Source organism: Juglans microcarpa x Juglans regia, chromosome 1S (assembly GCF_004785595.1).
Source record: "Juglans microcarpa x Juglans regia isolate MS1-56 chromosome 1S, Jm3101_v1.0, whole genome shotgun sequence".
NCBI lineage: Eukaryota > Viridiplantae > Streptophyta > Magnoliopsida > Fagales > Juglandaceae > Juglans > Juglans microcarpa x Juglans regia.
This window is the reverse complement of record NC_054595.1, coordinates 8436936-8455198: the sequence shown is the minus strand read 5'-3', so window position 1 is coordinate 8455198 and position 18263 is coordinate 8436936. Positions and strand designations below refer to the sequence as shown.

Below are 18263 nucleotides of genomic sequence, written 5' to 3'. Positions count from 1 at the left end.
ATGAGATGAAACGAGATGAAATGAGTTGAGATTAAAGTTAAAAAGTTAAATAAAATATTGTTAGAATATATTTTTTAATATTAATTTTATTTTAAGATTTGAAAAAGTTGAATTGTTTATTTTATTTTGTGTGAAAATTTAAAAAATTGTAATAATAAAATAAAATGAGATAAAATGAGATAAGACGTTTTTGAAAAACAAACTAGACTTAAGAAAAAATTGTTATTATAGAGAATTTTTGCATATAAATATATTCATAAACATACTATTATTTTTGAGGAAAAAAACAGTCAGCTGATGAGGGATAAGCTATGCGTCCACTCAGCAGTCAGCAACTCAATTCTCTCTCTTCCCTCATCTCCGAAAAAGAGTGTCCTTTCAGCCTGCAAACAACATCGGCGTCGTTTCCACACAAAATACGCATCCTTTCCCAACAACGTAGTACCAAAAAGTTAAAAACCTCTTCAACTCAAATGATATTACTCATCCCCAACACCTCAAAACCCTCCAAAACAAAACCACCTGATCGCTGGATATCCCACAATTAAACGAGAACAGGAAGACCCTGTTGTGGTCGTCCACTGGCTTCGTTTTCTTCGAGAACAAGACATGGATCTTGGAGACCACAACCGCCGGTTCCGGTTGGTCGGGGACTATATACTTGGACCGAGAATTGGATGGGGTTCCTTCGCCGTCGTCTGGAGGTCCAGGCACCGCTACTCGGGTGCAGAGGTCGCTGTCAAAGAGATAGACAGGACGCAGCTTAGCCCAAAAGTCAGTGAGAATTTACTCAAAGAGATTTCCATTCTCAGCACCATTAATAACCCAAACATTATTCGCCTTTTCGAGGTCATCGAGGTACAAACTGTTGTTGCTTTCTTGGTTCTCTTCTGCAGTAGACGTTGTTTTTTGTTTTAATGATAATTATAATTATACGTGGATTATGTTTGGTGTTTCTTGGGGGGTTCGCAGACTGAGGATAGAATTTACCTTGTTTTGGAGTATTGTGATCGTGGTGACCTAGCAGCCTACATTCAACGCCACGGCAAAGTCTCCGAGGCAGATGCAAGGCACTTCATGAGGCAATTGGGTATGATCAACCGTAATTTTACTTTTTGATTGTTACACGCCCAAAATGCCTAAGTGTAGTAGGGCTACGTAAGTTAGGGAATTACTTTTATTGTTAAAGGTTATAATCGGTTATGCATGTTTTTTTAATTCAGTTGGGTCTAGACTCAATGGGCTGTTACAGTTCATGGGCCATGATTTGTTAAGTGGGTTGTTATTTGTTAACGCACTAGTCCGTGCGAAGTGGGTCAGTTATTTCCTAATTAATTGCAAGTCTGTAAACGCCTATTAAAGGCCAGCGTATTATGAATGAAGATTATCTTAGTTTGAATCACATCTTGCCGTGTGCAACCTTGGCGTGCCTGGCTACTCGAATTGCCAGCATTTACTTGAAATCATTTCTTGGACCATAACAAGTTGGTATCAAAGCCAGGTTCTTGCGACATGGCTGAGGGAACATGACTATCATAGTTATCTAAAACAGTAAACAATTTACAAGGGGGAACCGCTGCACTGAAGGAAGAGCAATCCAGGCAGGGAATGCTAATAGAAGGCGTGCTGCAACAACTCAATAATTTGGCATCAAGCTATGACAGCTTGGTACAAATTACAACTAAACTCAATTTAGGGGAAGAGACTTCTAACAATGTAAAAATAAATGCTAATCCTCTGTTTGATGGACACGGGGGGATCTAGGCTAGATCTCTTCGGTTGGATTTTCCTCGTTTCGATGGGGGAGATCTCAGCAAATGGATCTTGAAGGCGTAGCAGTTCTTCAATTATTTTGAGACTCCGGAGGACCACAAGCTGGAAATTGCTTCTTTTCACATGGAAGGGAAGGCGCTGACTTGGTATTATTGGCTGAAGGAGTCAAGCCCAGTGACAAAATGGGGTGACTTCTTGGAGGCTCTCCGCACCAGATTCGGGCCTTCGGCATACGAGGATCCAGTGGGTGCATTCACCAAATTGAGGCAGACAGGGAGCGTAGAGGATTACCAAATAGCATTTGAGAACCTATCCAACAAAATAATTGGGGTAAGTGAAGAGTTTCGTATAAGTACTTTTCTAAGTGGTTTAAAAGATGAATTGCGAATTATTGTTACCATGTTCAAACCAAATACTCTTGCTGCAGCTTTTGGATTGGCTCGGCTACAAGAAGAAGAAGTGACCAGAAAACAGTACTCTTACCAAAACACTCAAGCCCAAAATAGCCCTTATGCACCCTCATTCAAGCCCACTCCTCTCAGATTACTTGGACAAAATCCCATATCCAGATTAGCAGCCCCAAATCCAGTACTTAGACTTCCAGCCCCCCAAAACCCGAGACCAAACCCACCATTCCAGAGAAGAAACCCTTATCCCATAAAGCGTATAAGTCCCAACCAAATGCAGGAAAGAAGAATTGGAAGAAGAAGAGACCTTTAACCAGCCTAATACAAAGGTCATATCTGCAATTCAGCAAGCTAAACCATTAGGCATATCCCTGCATGCCATTGCAGGGGCACCTTCACCCAAAACCATGAGATTAGTTGGGAAAATTGGTACATGTTAAGTTATTGTTCTCATTGATACCGGTAGTACACATAGTTTATTGATATGAATGTAGCAAGGAGGGCAAAACTACTAGTGGAAGAAGGCCACTTGGCAGTCCAAGTTGCTAATGGGGACATCCTTCCTTGCCTTGGTTGCTGTAAGACAGTTCTTTTAAAAATGCAAAGCTGTAACATTTTAGCCAATCTGTTGTTATTAACCCTAGGAGGGTGTGATGTTGTGTTAGGGGTAGATTGGTTAAGAAGTTTGGGGACTATTTAGTAGAACTTTGCTGATTTAAGTATGAGTTTCTCTGTGGACGGGGATAATATATTTCTGTAGGGCTTGAGGCTACCCGAGAAGGCCATAGAGTAAGAACATAGTTTGAGCAAAGCTGCCCTTGTAGAAGGGAGAGGAATATGGCTGCAGTTTATGGAGATCAGTGACAAACTAGGAGGAGCACCAGTAGAGCCTGCCAGCCTTTAACTTGACTTTGTTGAGAGCTCGGTAATCCAACCAAGTCAAAGTCCATACACTTCACCAGTTCTCTTGGTGAGGAAAGCCGATGGGAGCTGGCGTATGTGCATTGATTACCGAGCTCTCAACAAAGATACCATCAAAGATAAGTTTCCCATTCCTAATATAGATGAGTTATTGGATGAGCTTAATGGTGCTGAGTTGTTTTCTAAACTTGACTTGCGATTAGGCTACTATCAAATCAGGACCTGAAGATGTGCCCAAAATTGCCTTTCGTACACATGAGGGGCATTATTTTTTAGTGATGCCCTTTGGGCTCACCAATGTTCCATCAACCTTTCAAGGGTTGATGAATGGGATATTCAGGCCGTATCTCAGGAAATTTGTGTTAGTTTTTTTTTATGACATACTTGTGTACAATAAATCTGTTGAAGAACATGTAGGGCATCTTAAAGCTGTCTTAGAAGTTTTGAGATAACACCAGCTGTATGCTAAGGCCTCAAAATGTGTTTTTGGCTGTTGGAAGTGGAGTATTTGGGCCATGTAATTTCCAAAGAGGGAGTCAAAGCAGATCCATTAAAGATTACAACCATAATGGAGTGGCTTGAACCTAAGAATCCTAAGGCTCTAAGGGGATTTTTGGGTTTAACAAGTTATTGCAGGAAGTTTGTAAAGGGATATGGAAGTATTGCAGCCCCTCTAACTGCTTTACTCAAGAAAAAATCCTTTAAGTGGAGTGAGGAGGCCAGCCAAGCATTTGCAGCATTAAAGGTAGCCATGGTGAGCCCTCCTGTTCTTGGCTTACCAGATTTCTCCAAGATGTTCGTGGTAGAGAATGATCACGCTTTAATATTCAGGGTTATGTCTCTCCGTACACATGCAAAACTTTTCTCTTTGTACACATGCAAAACTTGACTCGTCGGTGATATTGCTATGTTGATGGCGTCGTAGTAAAGCGGTGGTTAAGATGGCAGTTAGAGAGCTAGTGATAGAGTCTAAGTTGATACTGCTTGTGAATGAGGGAGGTAATCTGCGTATTTCAGAACAGGGTTGGAAGGAGAAACATGAGGTGCTGGTGGGACTCAATACAACAAAGTGGTTTGTGAAGGTGCTGGAGGAATGCCTGAGAGGGGGGAAGAAGGAGGTGTGCTCGGTGATAAGGGAGAGCTATCGAAGCTTTGTTGCTCAACGTTGTGTGAATAGCCTTGGACGTTACTTGTCAATTGTAGAGTACGGTCAGGCGGGAAGAAAAGTTTTGCTCTGTTTCCCTGAAGGTGAAGATGGGTGGGGATGGAGAAGGCTGAAGGAAGTCATTTCGGAGATGGCCCATGCCAGGGGAAACGGGGTTGGAGACGCCGTAGGAGCTCAGGTGGACAGAGTGGCAAGGGGGGCGAACTCTTTTGAACGGTCCTTTAAGGAGGTACTTACTGCAGTGGGACCAAGGCTCTCGCAAAGGAGGGGTGACGGAGGTGCAATCCATTCTGACAGGGTGGAGCATCGAGCCCCACATAATGTACGGGTGTAGAGGATGGCAGGAAGTATGCTGGGCAGGAGGCATGGGAGACTAGGAGGCGATTGATGGATTTGCAGGGACAATTGAGGAAGTTACAGAGGGAGATGGAGGAAGTATGCTAGCATGTAGGGCTGAAAAAGGAAAGAAGTGGGAAACGGGATGAAGGAAGGGGAAGTAAAGGACAGGGCTCAGGGTATTCAAATGAGTCTCATGGGCCTAAATGGCGTAGGAAGGCTGGACCTCAACCCAGGCCCAATCCGAAACCCGTTGGAGGGCTGGTTAAGGCAGCCATGGATAGGGCCCAGCCCACGGGCCATCCTGATGGCAACTTGGCTTCTTTGAGTGGAGGACTTGTTTCTGGGCCTGGGCTTCGTCAACACAGAAACAATGCAAGGGAGAATGGCCCGCCCTTGTGCGACGGATCTGTGGAATGCATACCCGAGACGCAGCCACGCTCGCCGTTGGTGGAAAGGGTAGCGGCGAGTCCACAGACATCGCCGACGGTGGTAGTGGGACATTCCGATGATGTCCCATCGGCAGTATGTGAACAGTTAGTACTGATGAAGCAGGCGTCGGGCTCTCCGTCGAGGTTGGAAGGTCTCTCTTTGTTGAAGGGAGGACAGACGGCGCCAATAAGCCTAGAAGACATGTTTTTGGGTCTGAAGGAAGTCTCTATTCGACTAGATCTCGATTATGAGGAGGTGGTTGAAGAGGGGAGGGATCTGAGGACCTAATGCACTCGGTGGATGGTGATCTGGTGTTCCCTGATGTCTGTGGACAATTGGGATTGGATGATATTTCTTTGGACGACGAAACTCACGGAATTCAGAGTAGTAGAACAGAGGACGCTGTCCTGTTGAATTTCTGCTTCCCGGCTCAACCGAATGTTTTAGATTAGGTCTTTCATCAAGTGAAAGAGATCCAAAAATTTGTGGGGATTGAGTGTGCTGGCTATGAGAATCAATTTATGGCTTTGTTCACAGCAATTGAAGCGGGTCATAAACAAAAAACTAAAGGTGAATTGAAGAAGCATAGGGAACTTAAAAGATTGACTTGGTTGATGAATACGGAGGGTAGTTCCAGCAGGGGCAGGGGGAAAGGGAAGGGGCTGGTCTTTCCTCAATGAAGCCCAAGATAGTGTCGTGGAATGTCCGTGGACTAAATGAGATCAATAAACGTTTACGGATTAGGAACTTCCTTCGGGAGTGGAAGGCTGATATTGTATGCTTGCAAGAGACGAAATTGAAAATGTTTAACAGGAGAATTATAAGGAGTTTATGGAGTGGAACTCATGTGGATTAGGTGTTCTTGGCCTCTAATGGGGCGGCCGGAGGGGTTGTGGTGATGTGGGATCGGCGGGTGGTGGAGAAGGTGGAGGATTTTATTGGGCAATACACGTTAGCGTGCTCGTTTAAGTGTGTCTCTGATAATTTTCGGTGGGCTTTTGCAGGTGTTTATGGTCCTAACTTAGATATAGATAGAAGATTGTTATGGGAAGAGCTAGCTGGGGTCCATAACTGGTGGGAACTCCCGTGGTGTATAGGGGGAGACTTTAATGTTGTAAGATTCCCAAGCGAAATATCTGGAAGTAGAAGATTGCGGCCAGCTATAGAGGAGTTCTCGGAGTGTATCTTTGACTTGAACATAATGGATTTGCCACTAGCAGGGGGTACCGCTACTTGGTCTAATAACTAGTCATGGTCTCGACTGGATCGGTTCTTAATTTCACCAGAATGGGAAAGCCATTTCTCGGATGTATGGCAAAAGCGTATGCCCCATATTGGATCGGATCATTGGCCTATTTTGCTTGATTGTGGAGGAATTCGTAATGGTCGTCGGCCTTTTAAATTCGAGAATATGTGGTTAAAATTGGAAGGCTTTGTAGATAGGGTCAAACAATGGTGGTCTTCCTATCAGTTCCAAGGTACTCCCAGTTTCATTTTTGCGGGTAAATTAAAAGCACTTAAAAGAGACCTTAAAGTGTGGAACTTGGAGTCGTTTGGTAACATAGGGGAAAACAAAAAAACAAAGTTGCTGGAAATTCAGGAGATTGAGAGGCTTCAAGAGGTTCAACCACTTGCCCAGGAAGAACAAGATCGGAAGTCTGAGCTGGTTGCACATGTGGAGAGGATGATATTACTTGAAGAGATGTCTTGGCGCCAAAAGTCCAGGGAACTGTGGTTACGGGAAGGAGACCGAAGCACAAGTTTCTTCCACAGAATTGCAAACTCGCATAGGAGAAATAACAACATTGAGATGTTGAAAATTGAGGGGGTGGAGTGTAGAGATGAGCAGGTAATCCACAATCATGTTGTTGACTTCTACGAGAACCTACTAGTGGAGCTAGTGGGATGGCGGCCTCCACTGAATGGGATGGTCTTTGACACCATTGGGTCGAGCGACGTGTCGCGCTTGGAAATGGAGTTTGAGGAGATAGAGGTTTATGAAGTAGTGAGGAAAATGGTCAGGGATAAGGCTCCAGGACCAGATGGATTCTCTATGGGGTTCTTCCAAGATTGTTGGGATGTAATAAAGGAGGACCTCATGAAGGTGTTTAAGGAGTTTTTCTTGGTTGGAAAATTAGAAAAAAGTCTTAACACCACTTTCCTTGCATTGATACCTAAGAAGGTGGGGGTTACGGAGATAAAGGAGTTTCGGCCTATTAGTTTAGTGAAAGGGGTGTATAAGATAATCTCTAAAGTACTAGCGAACAGATTGAGCGAGGTGATGGGGAAGATTGTTACGAAACTTCAAAATGCCTTTGTAAAAGGTAGACAGATTCTGGATGTGGTACTAATTGCCAATGAATGCCTCGATAGTAGTCTGAAAGACGGGAACACAGGGATCATGTGCAAACTCGATATGGAAAAGGCATATGACCATGTCAATTGGGATTTCCTGCTTCATTTGCTTAGGAGGTGTGGTTTTGGAGAGCGATGGAGGGCATGGATCCTTTGGTGCATAACTACGACAAAGTTCTCCATGTTGGTAAATGGATGTTCAGTGGGTTTTTTTCATAGCTCACGTGGTTTGAGACAAGGGGACCCGTTGTCACCCTTATTGTTTGTTATAGTTATGGAGGCTCTAAGTAGGATGCTCTCGGCTATGGTGGCAAATGGCTTTCTAGACGGAGTCCCAATCGGAACCCCGGATAGTGGCACGATTAATATTTCTCATTTACTGTTTGCAGATGACACTTATTATGTGTGAAGCAAAGCAAAACCAGATGCAAGTTCTGAAGGCCGTACTATTTTGCTTTGAGGCAATTTCTGGTTTGAAGGTGAACTGGGAGAAATCAGAATTAGTGCCAATGGGGGAAGTCTCTAACATTCGTCAGTTGGCTCAAACATTGGGGTGCAAGATAACCTCCTTTCCTATTACTTACCTGGGACTTCCGTTTGGGAGTGCATCGAGGGCGCCTTCGGTCTGGGATACAGTGATCGAGAAAATAGAGTGGAGATTGGCGGGGTGGAAGAGAATGTACTTGTTGAAAGGTGGAAGGATTACTTTGATAAAGAGTACACTTTCAAACCTACCTACTTATTTTTTATCTCTTTTCCCAATACCAACTAGTGTGGCGAACCGTATTGAGAAGCTCCAGCATGATTTCTTGTGGGGGGGGTATGGGGGAGGAGTTCAAGTTTCATCTAGTAAAGTGGGAGCAGGTTTGTCGTCCTATCTCTGGTGGAGGTTTGGGGGTTAGAAATCTAAGGGTATTCAATCGAGCGTTATTAGGCAAGTGGCTGTGGAGATTTGCCAGGGAACTAGACAATCTATGGAAATTGGTGATTGAGAAGAAATATGGTGGTTTATGGGGAGATTGGTGTACTAGAGAAGTAAGGGGGGCATATGGAGTTGGGTTGTGGAAATACATTAGAAGAGGATGGGGGGTTTTTATCCGTTATGTTAAGCTTCAGTTGGGTGTGGGCTCGAGGATCAAATTCTGGAGAGATGTTTGGTGTGGTAATAGGGCTTTAAAAGATTTGTATCCTTCTCTTTTCCAGATTGCAAGTGCTAAGGATGTTTTAGTGGCGGAAGTTATGGACATATCGGGGGGTCAGATCCTTTGGAACATTAATTTTAGTAGGGCGGCGCATGATTGGGAAATAAGCACCTTTGAAGATTTTTATGGCCTCATATATTCTATGAGACCAAACAGGCGGCAAAAGGATGTTAGGTGGTGGACTCTAGCAGGCAAAGGTACTATTTTTGTTCGTTCTTTCTATAAGGCCCTTACTCAAGAGTCTAGTACTTAGTTTCCTTGGAGAAAGATCTGGAGACACAAGGCACCTCCCAAATACTTACCATTGATAACTTGAGGAGAAGGAGGATCATTATTGCAGACTGGTGTTGCATGTGCAGAGGAGGGGGAGAGTCGACAGAGCATCTCCTTTTGCATTGTGATACAACAAGGATTCTCTGCAACGAGGTATTCGCTCGACTGGATATGGCCTGGGTTATGCCAAAGACCATGTAGGTAGCTTTGGCTAGTTGGTCAAACAGAAGAGGCAGGCATTCAATTAAAGCAATTTGGAAGATGATCCATCTATGCATTATGTGGTGCTTGTGGCAAGAGCGCAATGAGTGGACTTTCGAAGACCAGGAAAGATCGTTGGAGGGACTTAAGGTTTTATTTTTTAGAACTCTTTGTAGTTGGGCTATTGCTGTGGATTTTAATGGCATGACCCTTCATGATTTTCTTGCCTCTAATGTGCCTACCTAGTTAGGGCATCAAAGTTGTGTACTGGCTTTGCCATTCTTTGATCAATATAATTTATTTATTTATAAAAAAAAAAAATGTTCGTGGTAGAATGTGATGCTTCTGGAAATGGTTTGGGAGTTGTTTTAATGCAGGAAGGGAGGCCGCTAGCCTATTTAAGCCAAGCCTTAAAAGGTAAAAATCTGTTCCTATCCACTTATGAAAAAGAATTTTTTGCTCGTGTTGGTAGTTCGAAAATGGAGACATTATTTGTTGGGACGCAGATTTAAAGTAAGGACTGACCAGCAAGCTCTGAAGCACCTTTTGGAGCAAAAGGTTGCAACACCTTTTTAGCAAAAAGTGGATAACGAAGTTGTTAGGCTTTGATTTTAGTGTGGAATATCGTAATGGCAAAGGAAATGAGGTAGCAGATGCTCTCTCCAGCCAGACCAAGGGAACAATTCAGAACCAGAGGTGACCATGACTAATTATGGTGAAGCCAAGGCCATCAACATGGTTACAGTTAATTGGTGGGAAGGGCTCCATCAAGTATACCACCAAGATCCCCAGTTGCAGCAGTTACTCAACCACCACCATCAAGGTAATCTTGATCCCCTCAAGTACCAGTTTAGAGGAGGGTTCCTATTCTACAAAGGGAGGTTACACTTGGGAACCCTAAAGATACAGCAGGAGCAAGTCATGCAGCAATTCCATAGCAGCCCTATGGGAGGGCGTACTGGTTCACAAAAGACTCACTCCAGGCTCAAGAGGAAATTCTTTTGGCATGACATGAGAAGGGACATCAAAAAATTCATAAGAGAATGCAAGGTATGCCAGAGAAACAAAACAAAAAACCTCAAACTAGCTGGGGCTTTACAGCCTTTGCCAATACCAAGTAAAGTATGGGTGGATATAAGTATGGACTTCATAGAGAGGTTGCCTCTGTCCAAGGGATACAGTGTCATCATGGTGATGGTAGACAGGTTCAGCAAGTACAGTCATTTCATACCAATGACATCCATATTCAGCAGCAACAGTCGCAAAAGCATTCATGGAAAACATATTCAAATTGCACGGCATGCTGCAGAGCATAGACAGTGATCGAGATGCAATATTCACAAGCAACTTTTGGAAAGAAATCTTCCACTTAAGTGGAACCAAACTACTAATGAGTTTGGCATATCACCCTCAAACGGACGGGTAGACAAGTAATGAACAAATGGTTAGTAGGTTACCTCAGGTGCTTTACCAGTGATCGATACAAAGATTGGGCCAGTTGGCTAGCTTTAGCCGAGTGGACATACAATACCTCAGAGCACTTTTCCACCGAGTTCTCCCCCTTTGAGATAGTTTACGGACAAGAGCCACCACGACTCCTCCCATATGAGCCTGGGACCACGGCAGTACAAGCGGTTGAAGACGAAATGAGAAGCCGAGATTTCATCCTCACCCTGGCACGGGAAAACTTGCAAGAATCTCAAACAAGAATAAAGCTGTACGCGGACAAAAAGAGAACAAAAAGGGAATACAACGTGGGGGATTGAGTCTATTTGAGGTTAAGACCCTATAGACAAATGACGGTCATAGTGAGGAAAAGCTTGAAGCTTTCTCCAAGGTATTTCGGGCCTTTCTAGATCATTCAAAAAATTGGGAAAGTTGCATACAAGCTCGATCTACCCAAAGAATCCAAGATTTACGCAATATTTCACATCTCCTGCCTCAAAAAGAAGCTTGGGATCTAGGTAAACCCTAACCCTAGACTATCGACAGTGATGGAGAACGGCACAATGGCCCCTGAACCAGAGAAAATAGTAGAAAGAAGGCTCAAGAAAAAGGGAAATCGAGCGGGAGTTGATTTCTTGGTTCAATGGAAGGGAGCTAACAAGGAGGATGCCACTTGGGTTGATGCAGAGGAGCTATGCAAGACATATCCTGAACTCGTGGGCAAGTTCTTCTGAAGGGAAGGGTTATGTTACACGCCCAAAATGCCCAAGTGTAGTAGGGCTACATAAGTTAGGGAATTACTGTTATGCATGTTTTTTTAATTCAGTTGGGTCTAGACTAAGTCAATGGGCTGTTACAGTTCATGGGCCATGATTTGTTAAGTGGGTTGTTATCTGTTAACGCACTAGTCTGTGCGAAGTGGGTCAGTTATTTCCTAATTAATTGCAAGTCTGTAAACGCCTATTAAAGGCGAGCGTATTATGAATGAAGATTATCATCAGTTTGAATCTCATCTTGCCGTGTGCAACCTTGGAGTGCCTGGCTACTCGAATTGCCAGAATTTACCTGAAATCATTTCCTGAACCATAACATTGATTTCTTGGATTATAACCGATTTATTTTTGTACTGTGCACCCAAATGGGTATGTGCCTGACCTTACATATGTCGTCTTTTGTTTTTCCTCTGACTTTTCAATTAGACAAAGGTAATTTTTTTAGTGGTTAGATTATTGGGTATATGCTGGGCTCAGTCTTATGCCTTGCTGTGGGCTGTGTAAAGGCAATCAAATCACTTTCATTAATGATTAGGCTAGTGGGTATCTTCCAACGTGCCGATTCTCAATAGCCTACTGCATTTTATTTCCTGCGGGTTCTCTTTGTTTCAGTCGTAACTGAGAATAAAATCATAAAATTTGGACCTTTAATTGTTTAGTCTGGATTGTCCTGTGCAGCCGCAGGGTTGCAAATACTTCATGAAAAACACCTCATCCACCGAGATTTGAAACCACAGGTATTTATGTTTCTCCTCAAACTGGGATTTCAAACATCTGCTCTTTTGATTGATATGATGCTGAAGTCAAATTTAGATCTGGTAACCATGAGTGCCTCTGTACTATCCATGTTGTTTGTCAGAAATTAGAATGCTATGCCATTGTTGGCTTGTCATCTTACTTCAGGTTAGGGTGTGAGAAGTTCTCACAAATATATGATTCCTGTTATATGGTTAATTAGTACTAGAGGAGCTCCTGTGCTCCATACTGCCTTCTATTCCTTTTTTTTTTTTGTATGCAATGTGTGTTCAGTTATGCAAAAGCAAAGGCGGGACCTTTGAAGGAACCGAATGTAACTATCACTTTTTTTTTTTTTGATAAGTTATCACTTAATAATTAATATGTCTGAAGGTCACTTTGGTAAATCAAAGTTACATCCATAAGCATAGTTCTTATTTTGATGGAATAGTTATAACTTCTATGCCTGGATTGAGACGACACGTAATATTTTTTTGTGATTGGTTCAAGTCTTCCTGATATTTTCTTCTAAAATCTGCAGAACTTGCTCTTGTCAACTAGGGAAGCAACTCTGATTTTGAAGATTGGTGATTTTGGTTTTGCAAGGTAAAATTGCTCTGATATTACGTCTAACAATTCCAAGAGCATTTCTGCATTAAATTGAGACATACTGCTGTAACCTATGGGGTACTTTAATCTCTGAAATTTCCTAGAGTAGAGAAGTCATCATTAACATAAGAGAGCTCAACAAAAACTTGTCCCAATATGTTAGCCTTGCCTATATGGATTCAACAAAGTTTATCGAGGTCATATGTTGCTGAAATCTTAACTTATCAAGTAAGGCACATGCTTAGGTAATTATTGAGTCTTAATCACAATTATATAGTATAAGAGATTATCTTATTAATTATGAGCCTTTTAACCTCGGTAATTTCTTAAGTGTTTCCCTACATAATGTGGAATAATATTGATATGATGCAAAAGATAAAACAAGGCGATAATATTTCAAATTTTTTTGTGCATGCTGTTGTTTCATTGACTTATTTATTTGGCAGGTCCCTGATGCCCCAAGGCTTGGCTGATACCCTATGTGGTTCGCCATTATACATGGCTCCAGAAATTATTCAGAACCAGAAATATGATGCAAAGGTGAAACAATATTAAATTGAATTCACTTGTTTCTTCTTGTAGATAGGTGTGCCGTTCTATTCTTATTCTATTGGTGCTGCCTGCAGGCTGACTTATGGAGTGTTGGGGCCATTTTATTCCAGCTGGTGACTGGGAAGCCGCCATTTGATGGCAATAGTCATTTGCAGGTTTCAAGAAAAATTATCTGAACTATTATAAGCTGAATTACTATATGAAAAATCATAAGATTTTCCATGCATGATCAAGCCATTAAAGCTAAAAGAGGGCTGGCAATATGATCATATATGTTTTCTGTACTATTTCATACCTATTCTGATTAGTTGTGTATTACAGCTTTTTCAGAACATTTTAACATCAACTGAGCTGCAATTTCCACAAGGTAGTTTGGAAGAAATACATCCAGATTGTGTGGATCTTGTCCGAAGTCTATTACGTCAAAACCCAGGTACTCTGTTGGGGTACTAATTTATTATATTCTTTTTTATTTGTTTTAGGTCGGTTGGGTGAGTGGGGTGGGGTGTTGGTGGATGTTTGTGGATTTATTTATATGAATTAGCGGTCAACAATCGAACATACTTATTATTTGTTCTGCTATTAGTTATTATAATCTTAAGTCTTTTGCCTGTGTAGCTCATCTAGAAACCTCCATGTTTATCTAAACACTTCAATTTGCAGTTGAGAGATTAACATTCAAGGATTTCTTTAACCACAAGTTCCTACGGGAGCCCAGGTTATACTCTTACCTTCTGATGTATATAATTCATTGCGTTGGTTCTTTTTGGGTCAATGCATAACTATTATCTTTAACTTGCAGACCAAATGTGGAGGTTGAGTACTTTTCTCCACTTCAACCAATGAAGTCAATGGATGGGAATTTCAATTCCACTGCCTATGATCGGAGATCGCAATTGCATTCTGTGCATCCCACGAGCTCATATGGCAGAAACCCCACATTAATTACATCTTTACATGACAACATACTAAAGCAAGTGGAGTATGGTGACAATTCATCCATCATCAATAGTGGTCATGGGTTTACCCCAAATATTTCAAGTCATAGGATGGGGAAATCTGTCGATGAGGGATGTTCATCAGATCAGCGTCCAGGTCTGTTTCTCTTCTTAGGATGTTTCCCTTGTGCTCGTGCGTTGTTTGAAATTTCTTATTTGTCTTATCTATACAGTTTCTGATTCAGTGGAGTCTATTGAGAAAGATTATGTACTTGTCAATGCTCCGTTTGCTTCAATGGAGGGTTTCTCTTATTCCCTTGAGACTTCCCTGCAAGACAAATCTACAAGCAGAGTTTCTCTTTATCCTTCGAGGAAAAATGACTTGGATATAGCTGTTGCAATGCAAAAAATGGAGTTGGCTGATAGTTCTGTTGGTGGTCCAGAATCTGCCCAAAGCCATGGATCAGATCTCTTAGTGACATCAAATGCATCCTCTACATTAAGGGAAGCACAAAGACTAACCATATTGCATCCTTCAACTAAACTCCACTTGTTACATCACTATCTTGAGGCTCTGGCAGAACTCTCACAAGAAAAGGTTTGTTATATAGTGCTCTTGGCTTTAACAGATGTTGTGCTTATCAGATAAACAAGATGTGGTGCTCATGAATCAATCTGACGATACTGTAATAACATATGTATACACTTTTTTTAAAAGGGAAGTGAAAAACACCTAGTCAAAAGGGAAGTGAAAAAAACCAGCAAACTAAGCCCTAAACCCACCAGGTCCTATCCCACAGAAACAAACTACCCCTCCAGAGATTAGACAACACAAAACCCTACTAGCTATGCAATGAACTCCACCTAAAGCCCCAAAAAGCATCACAAACTCCTCACACAAAGCAAAACCAGAACTGAGGACACCATCCCTGATCAACACAAAAAAGGACTGAGGACGCCTCAATATGCTCACAATCAGTCTTCTGTGTAACTTTACCAGATTCACGCTATGGAGATCATAGTTGATGTGGTATAGTCTTCTTAAATCTTTGTTGCCTTTATTACCCATTTTGGAACCAAGGGCTGAGACTCTGTCCTCAAGGAAGTGACTTGCTCCGATGGCTGTAAACAAGGCCTCAAGGGACTCTTGATACCCATCCCATGAAATTCTCACCACATGGCAGATATTCTTCAGTCTTCAAAACTCAAGGCAGAAATTTTCTTTTCCCTTTCTTAGCCTTCTTAGCAATTGGCAAACAAGTGCTTAATGGGAGGGGAACCACTTCAGAGAACACTGCCAAGTCTAGGCCCGCCCCCCCCCCCCCCCCCCCCCCCCCCCCCCCCCCCCCCCCCCCAATCCACCCCTCATCACTCGTATCAAAGTTGACACAAGCCCTCAGCTTTTCCTTTGGATCCACAGGAGGATTAGTGACAACAGAACACTCAAGAGAATTAGCCACAATTCAGAGGGACATAAATAAATATTGAAGCACCATTCAAACTAAGATGGGCAAGGGCAGCCCCACTTGGTATCTCAGAGTTGGAATTACCCATAGGCATAGCCATATATCTTCATTATCTGAAGTGGAAGAATGAACAACCATTTAACGAATCCCAGCAAAATCTAATACCCGAGGTGTGCTGTGAAGGGCATCCAATTCCTTTCTCCTTTCCGACTGTGTGGCTTTGGTGCTTCCTGGATAAGGTGATGCCTCTCTAAATCAAGGTCCATATCCATTCCTGAGCTATTACTAGCATGGCTTCGGTGGAAGAGGGGAAAGCCCATTGCAATGGACTTGTGGGATCAAGGTTTGGCCTCTCAGGGCAAACCATGACAGTGGAGATAAGTGACGGAGTCACCACTACCTTCTGAACCACCTCTCATTGATCAACATCTCCTGAGACCTAAAACGCACTGTATGAGATGGCTGAAGAAAGGGAAAGACCCTGATCAGATCTGGATCTGCCAATGTTCCTGTCTGAATATGAAGGTGTCGGGCCCATGGATTGCTCTTCCTTCTGCGTTTGGACGAAACCCTATTCCTTGTCAGCCCACAGATTTCAAGGGTGGTTCTTTCTTGGGTATGAATTTTCGGGTGAAGACAATTGCTATTGGTTGTAGGTCTTTCGTGGAGGTGCTAGCTAAGGCATGGAAGATGCAGTATCGCAAGCCTTTGCTAGAGGAGGAGATACAGAACCCTTGCTTTTCACTAAGCGCAGAAGTGAAGATGCTGAGTAATCCATGGGTTTTGCCCACGGTGCTAATGGCAGGGCTGATGAGTGATCTATTGGTTTTCTCAGCGGGAAGAGTCATGGTCAGACTGTTGGGTCTAGTCCAATGGGTGCCCATAGTCATGGACTTATCCCAAGTCTCTCTGTCATTTGTGTGTTACAGTAGAAGATGCCTTTGTTGTTAGCGATGTTAGAAGAAAATAAGTACTAGAGGGATTCTCAAAGATGAGTTGGATTAAATTTTAACCAATATGGACTAGGGACTAAAGTTTATTTGTCTTTGTAAGAGGAAGGCCCAATCTGAGATAAGTGCCCAATGTTCAGAAGCTTGTGCTTATAAAGGCATGAAACGTGCTTTTCACTTAAAATCACTTAAAGTGGCAATATGTGGGGTGTACAATTGTGTATATGCTATAATTACCCGGTTTAACAGTAGAAAGCATTATATATGAATCCCTTTGGAAATATTAGGACTTGTCCATGTGTTTGGTTTGGCATGGAAGTCTTGTTGTTTCTCATTGCCGTCATTTAATACACTTTCACTTGTTATTGCTTGAAAGAGGTTTTAACGTTATACCCATAATTCATCATCATTTTTTTAACGTTATATCGAGAGCATATTGCACCATTGGTCTGCATTTCAGAGCTCACACATCTGACTGGTAATTACTACCACTTGCAGTATGATGCTGGACTTTTTCTAGAATCATTATCAGTCGAACTAGTTGTTTTGGCTATATGGAAGAAATCTCTTCAGATTTGCAGTTCTTGGCTTACCTCCACCACAGAAGGTGAACTACCTGCAACTAGTTCCACCAATGACTTCATACCTTATTTGGAAGGTGCAGGTTCGTCATCGAACTCTGGAAAACATATAGACTTTAGCAAGCCTTCATCTGTTTCCTTGTGGGCAGAACAAGGATTTCTTTCTGCATTTGATCGTGCAGAAAAGTCATCGTCTCATATCAGAGATATGGATGGTTAGGCTGCCTTCAACTTTCTAGAAGAAATATTTCTGTTCTCCAATTAGAGAACTAGCTTTGAAACATACTCAAGTACATCAAATGTATTGCAGGTGCTGCTGAGATGCCGGACACAATGGAAATAATATACCAAAAAGCACTCGCTATTGCGACTAATGCTGCAGTAAGTAAACTTAACTGTTTCCTCATCCTTTCTCATTTTAAAACCCCTAAATCCTTTTCAATGAATCAGTACTTTCCTCAAAGAGTGTTTGCCTTCGTTCCAGGTTGATGAGTATATGAAGAACAAGGAAAGGGCGGCAGCATTGTACTCTAAAGCATTGCTTCTGCTTTCATTTATTGTAAGAGAAGCAACGTGCCTGCCACTGAACCCACCTTTTTCCTTAACTGATGCCGATAAGAAGAGAATTCAGCAATACATTATCAATTTGCAGTCTCATCAGTCTCGCTGCCTTGTGTCACAGGATCCTCATAAGCAATCCCTGCCGCCCCCTCGTGGCAAATAACATAGTAGTTATTCAAACAAGAGCTTCATCGGGTTGCTGATTACTGAAGCCAGCTGCTCGAAATAGTGGAAAGATGCACTGTACAAATTTTGCCTATGGTGATGAGTTGAATATATATAGATTAACTTTTCTTTAATCAACATGATGAGTGAAATACTTGGACTGGTGTCTGATGTACAGGGATGTGATGTCAATAGCTGGTCATCTAGAATGAGAGAAATGGCCGCATTGCTTGAGCTTGTGTAAATAAAATTGTCTATTCTTTGTCCATACAACACTGTAAATTTATGACTAAAAAGAGCATGTAATATTATTTATTATCATTAGTACTAGTGAAGTCTCTCTCGTTTAGTTATACAAATCATCTCATATTATCTCATTTAATTATTACAATTTTTTTAAACTTTCACACAAAATACAATAA

General features: G+C 42.2%; 1 protein-coding gene across 3 annotated transcripts; it reads left to right on the top strand.

Moving 5' to 3' along the window:
• Positions 1 to 299: 299 nt before the first annotated feature.
• On the top strand, positions 300 to 18159 carry LOC121246245 (serine/threonine-protein kinase ATG1a). 3 transcript variants are annotated; one of them, XM_041144345.1, is made up of 14 exons: positions 300 to 858; positions 973 to 1090; positions 11963 to 12021; positions 12561 to 12625; positions 13075 to 13168; positions 13255 to 13335; positions 13502 to 13613; positions 13844 to 13898; positions 13983 to 14047; positions 14081 to 14275; positions 14352 to 14716; positions 17033 to 17198; positions 17426 to 17496; positions 17600 to 18159. In XM_041144345.1, exons 1-14 carry the CDS (start codon positions 610 to 612, stop codon positions 17837 to 17839), a joined length of 1935 nt encoding a protein of 644 aa, XP_041000279.1. In that variant the 5' UTR covers positions 300 to 609; the 3' UTR covers positions 17840 to 18159. The 3 variants fall into 3 exon arrangements, with proteins under 3 accessions (XP_041000279.1, XP_041000277.1, XP_041000278.1); XM_041144344.1 differs by having other exon boundaries at positions 301 to 858; positions 17033 to 17330; XM_041144343.1 differs by having other exon boundaries at positions 13983 to 14275; positions 17033 to 17330.
• Positions 18160 to 18263: the final 104 nt, after the last annotated feature.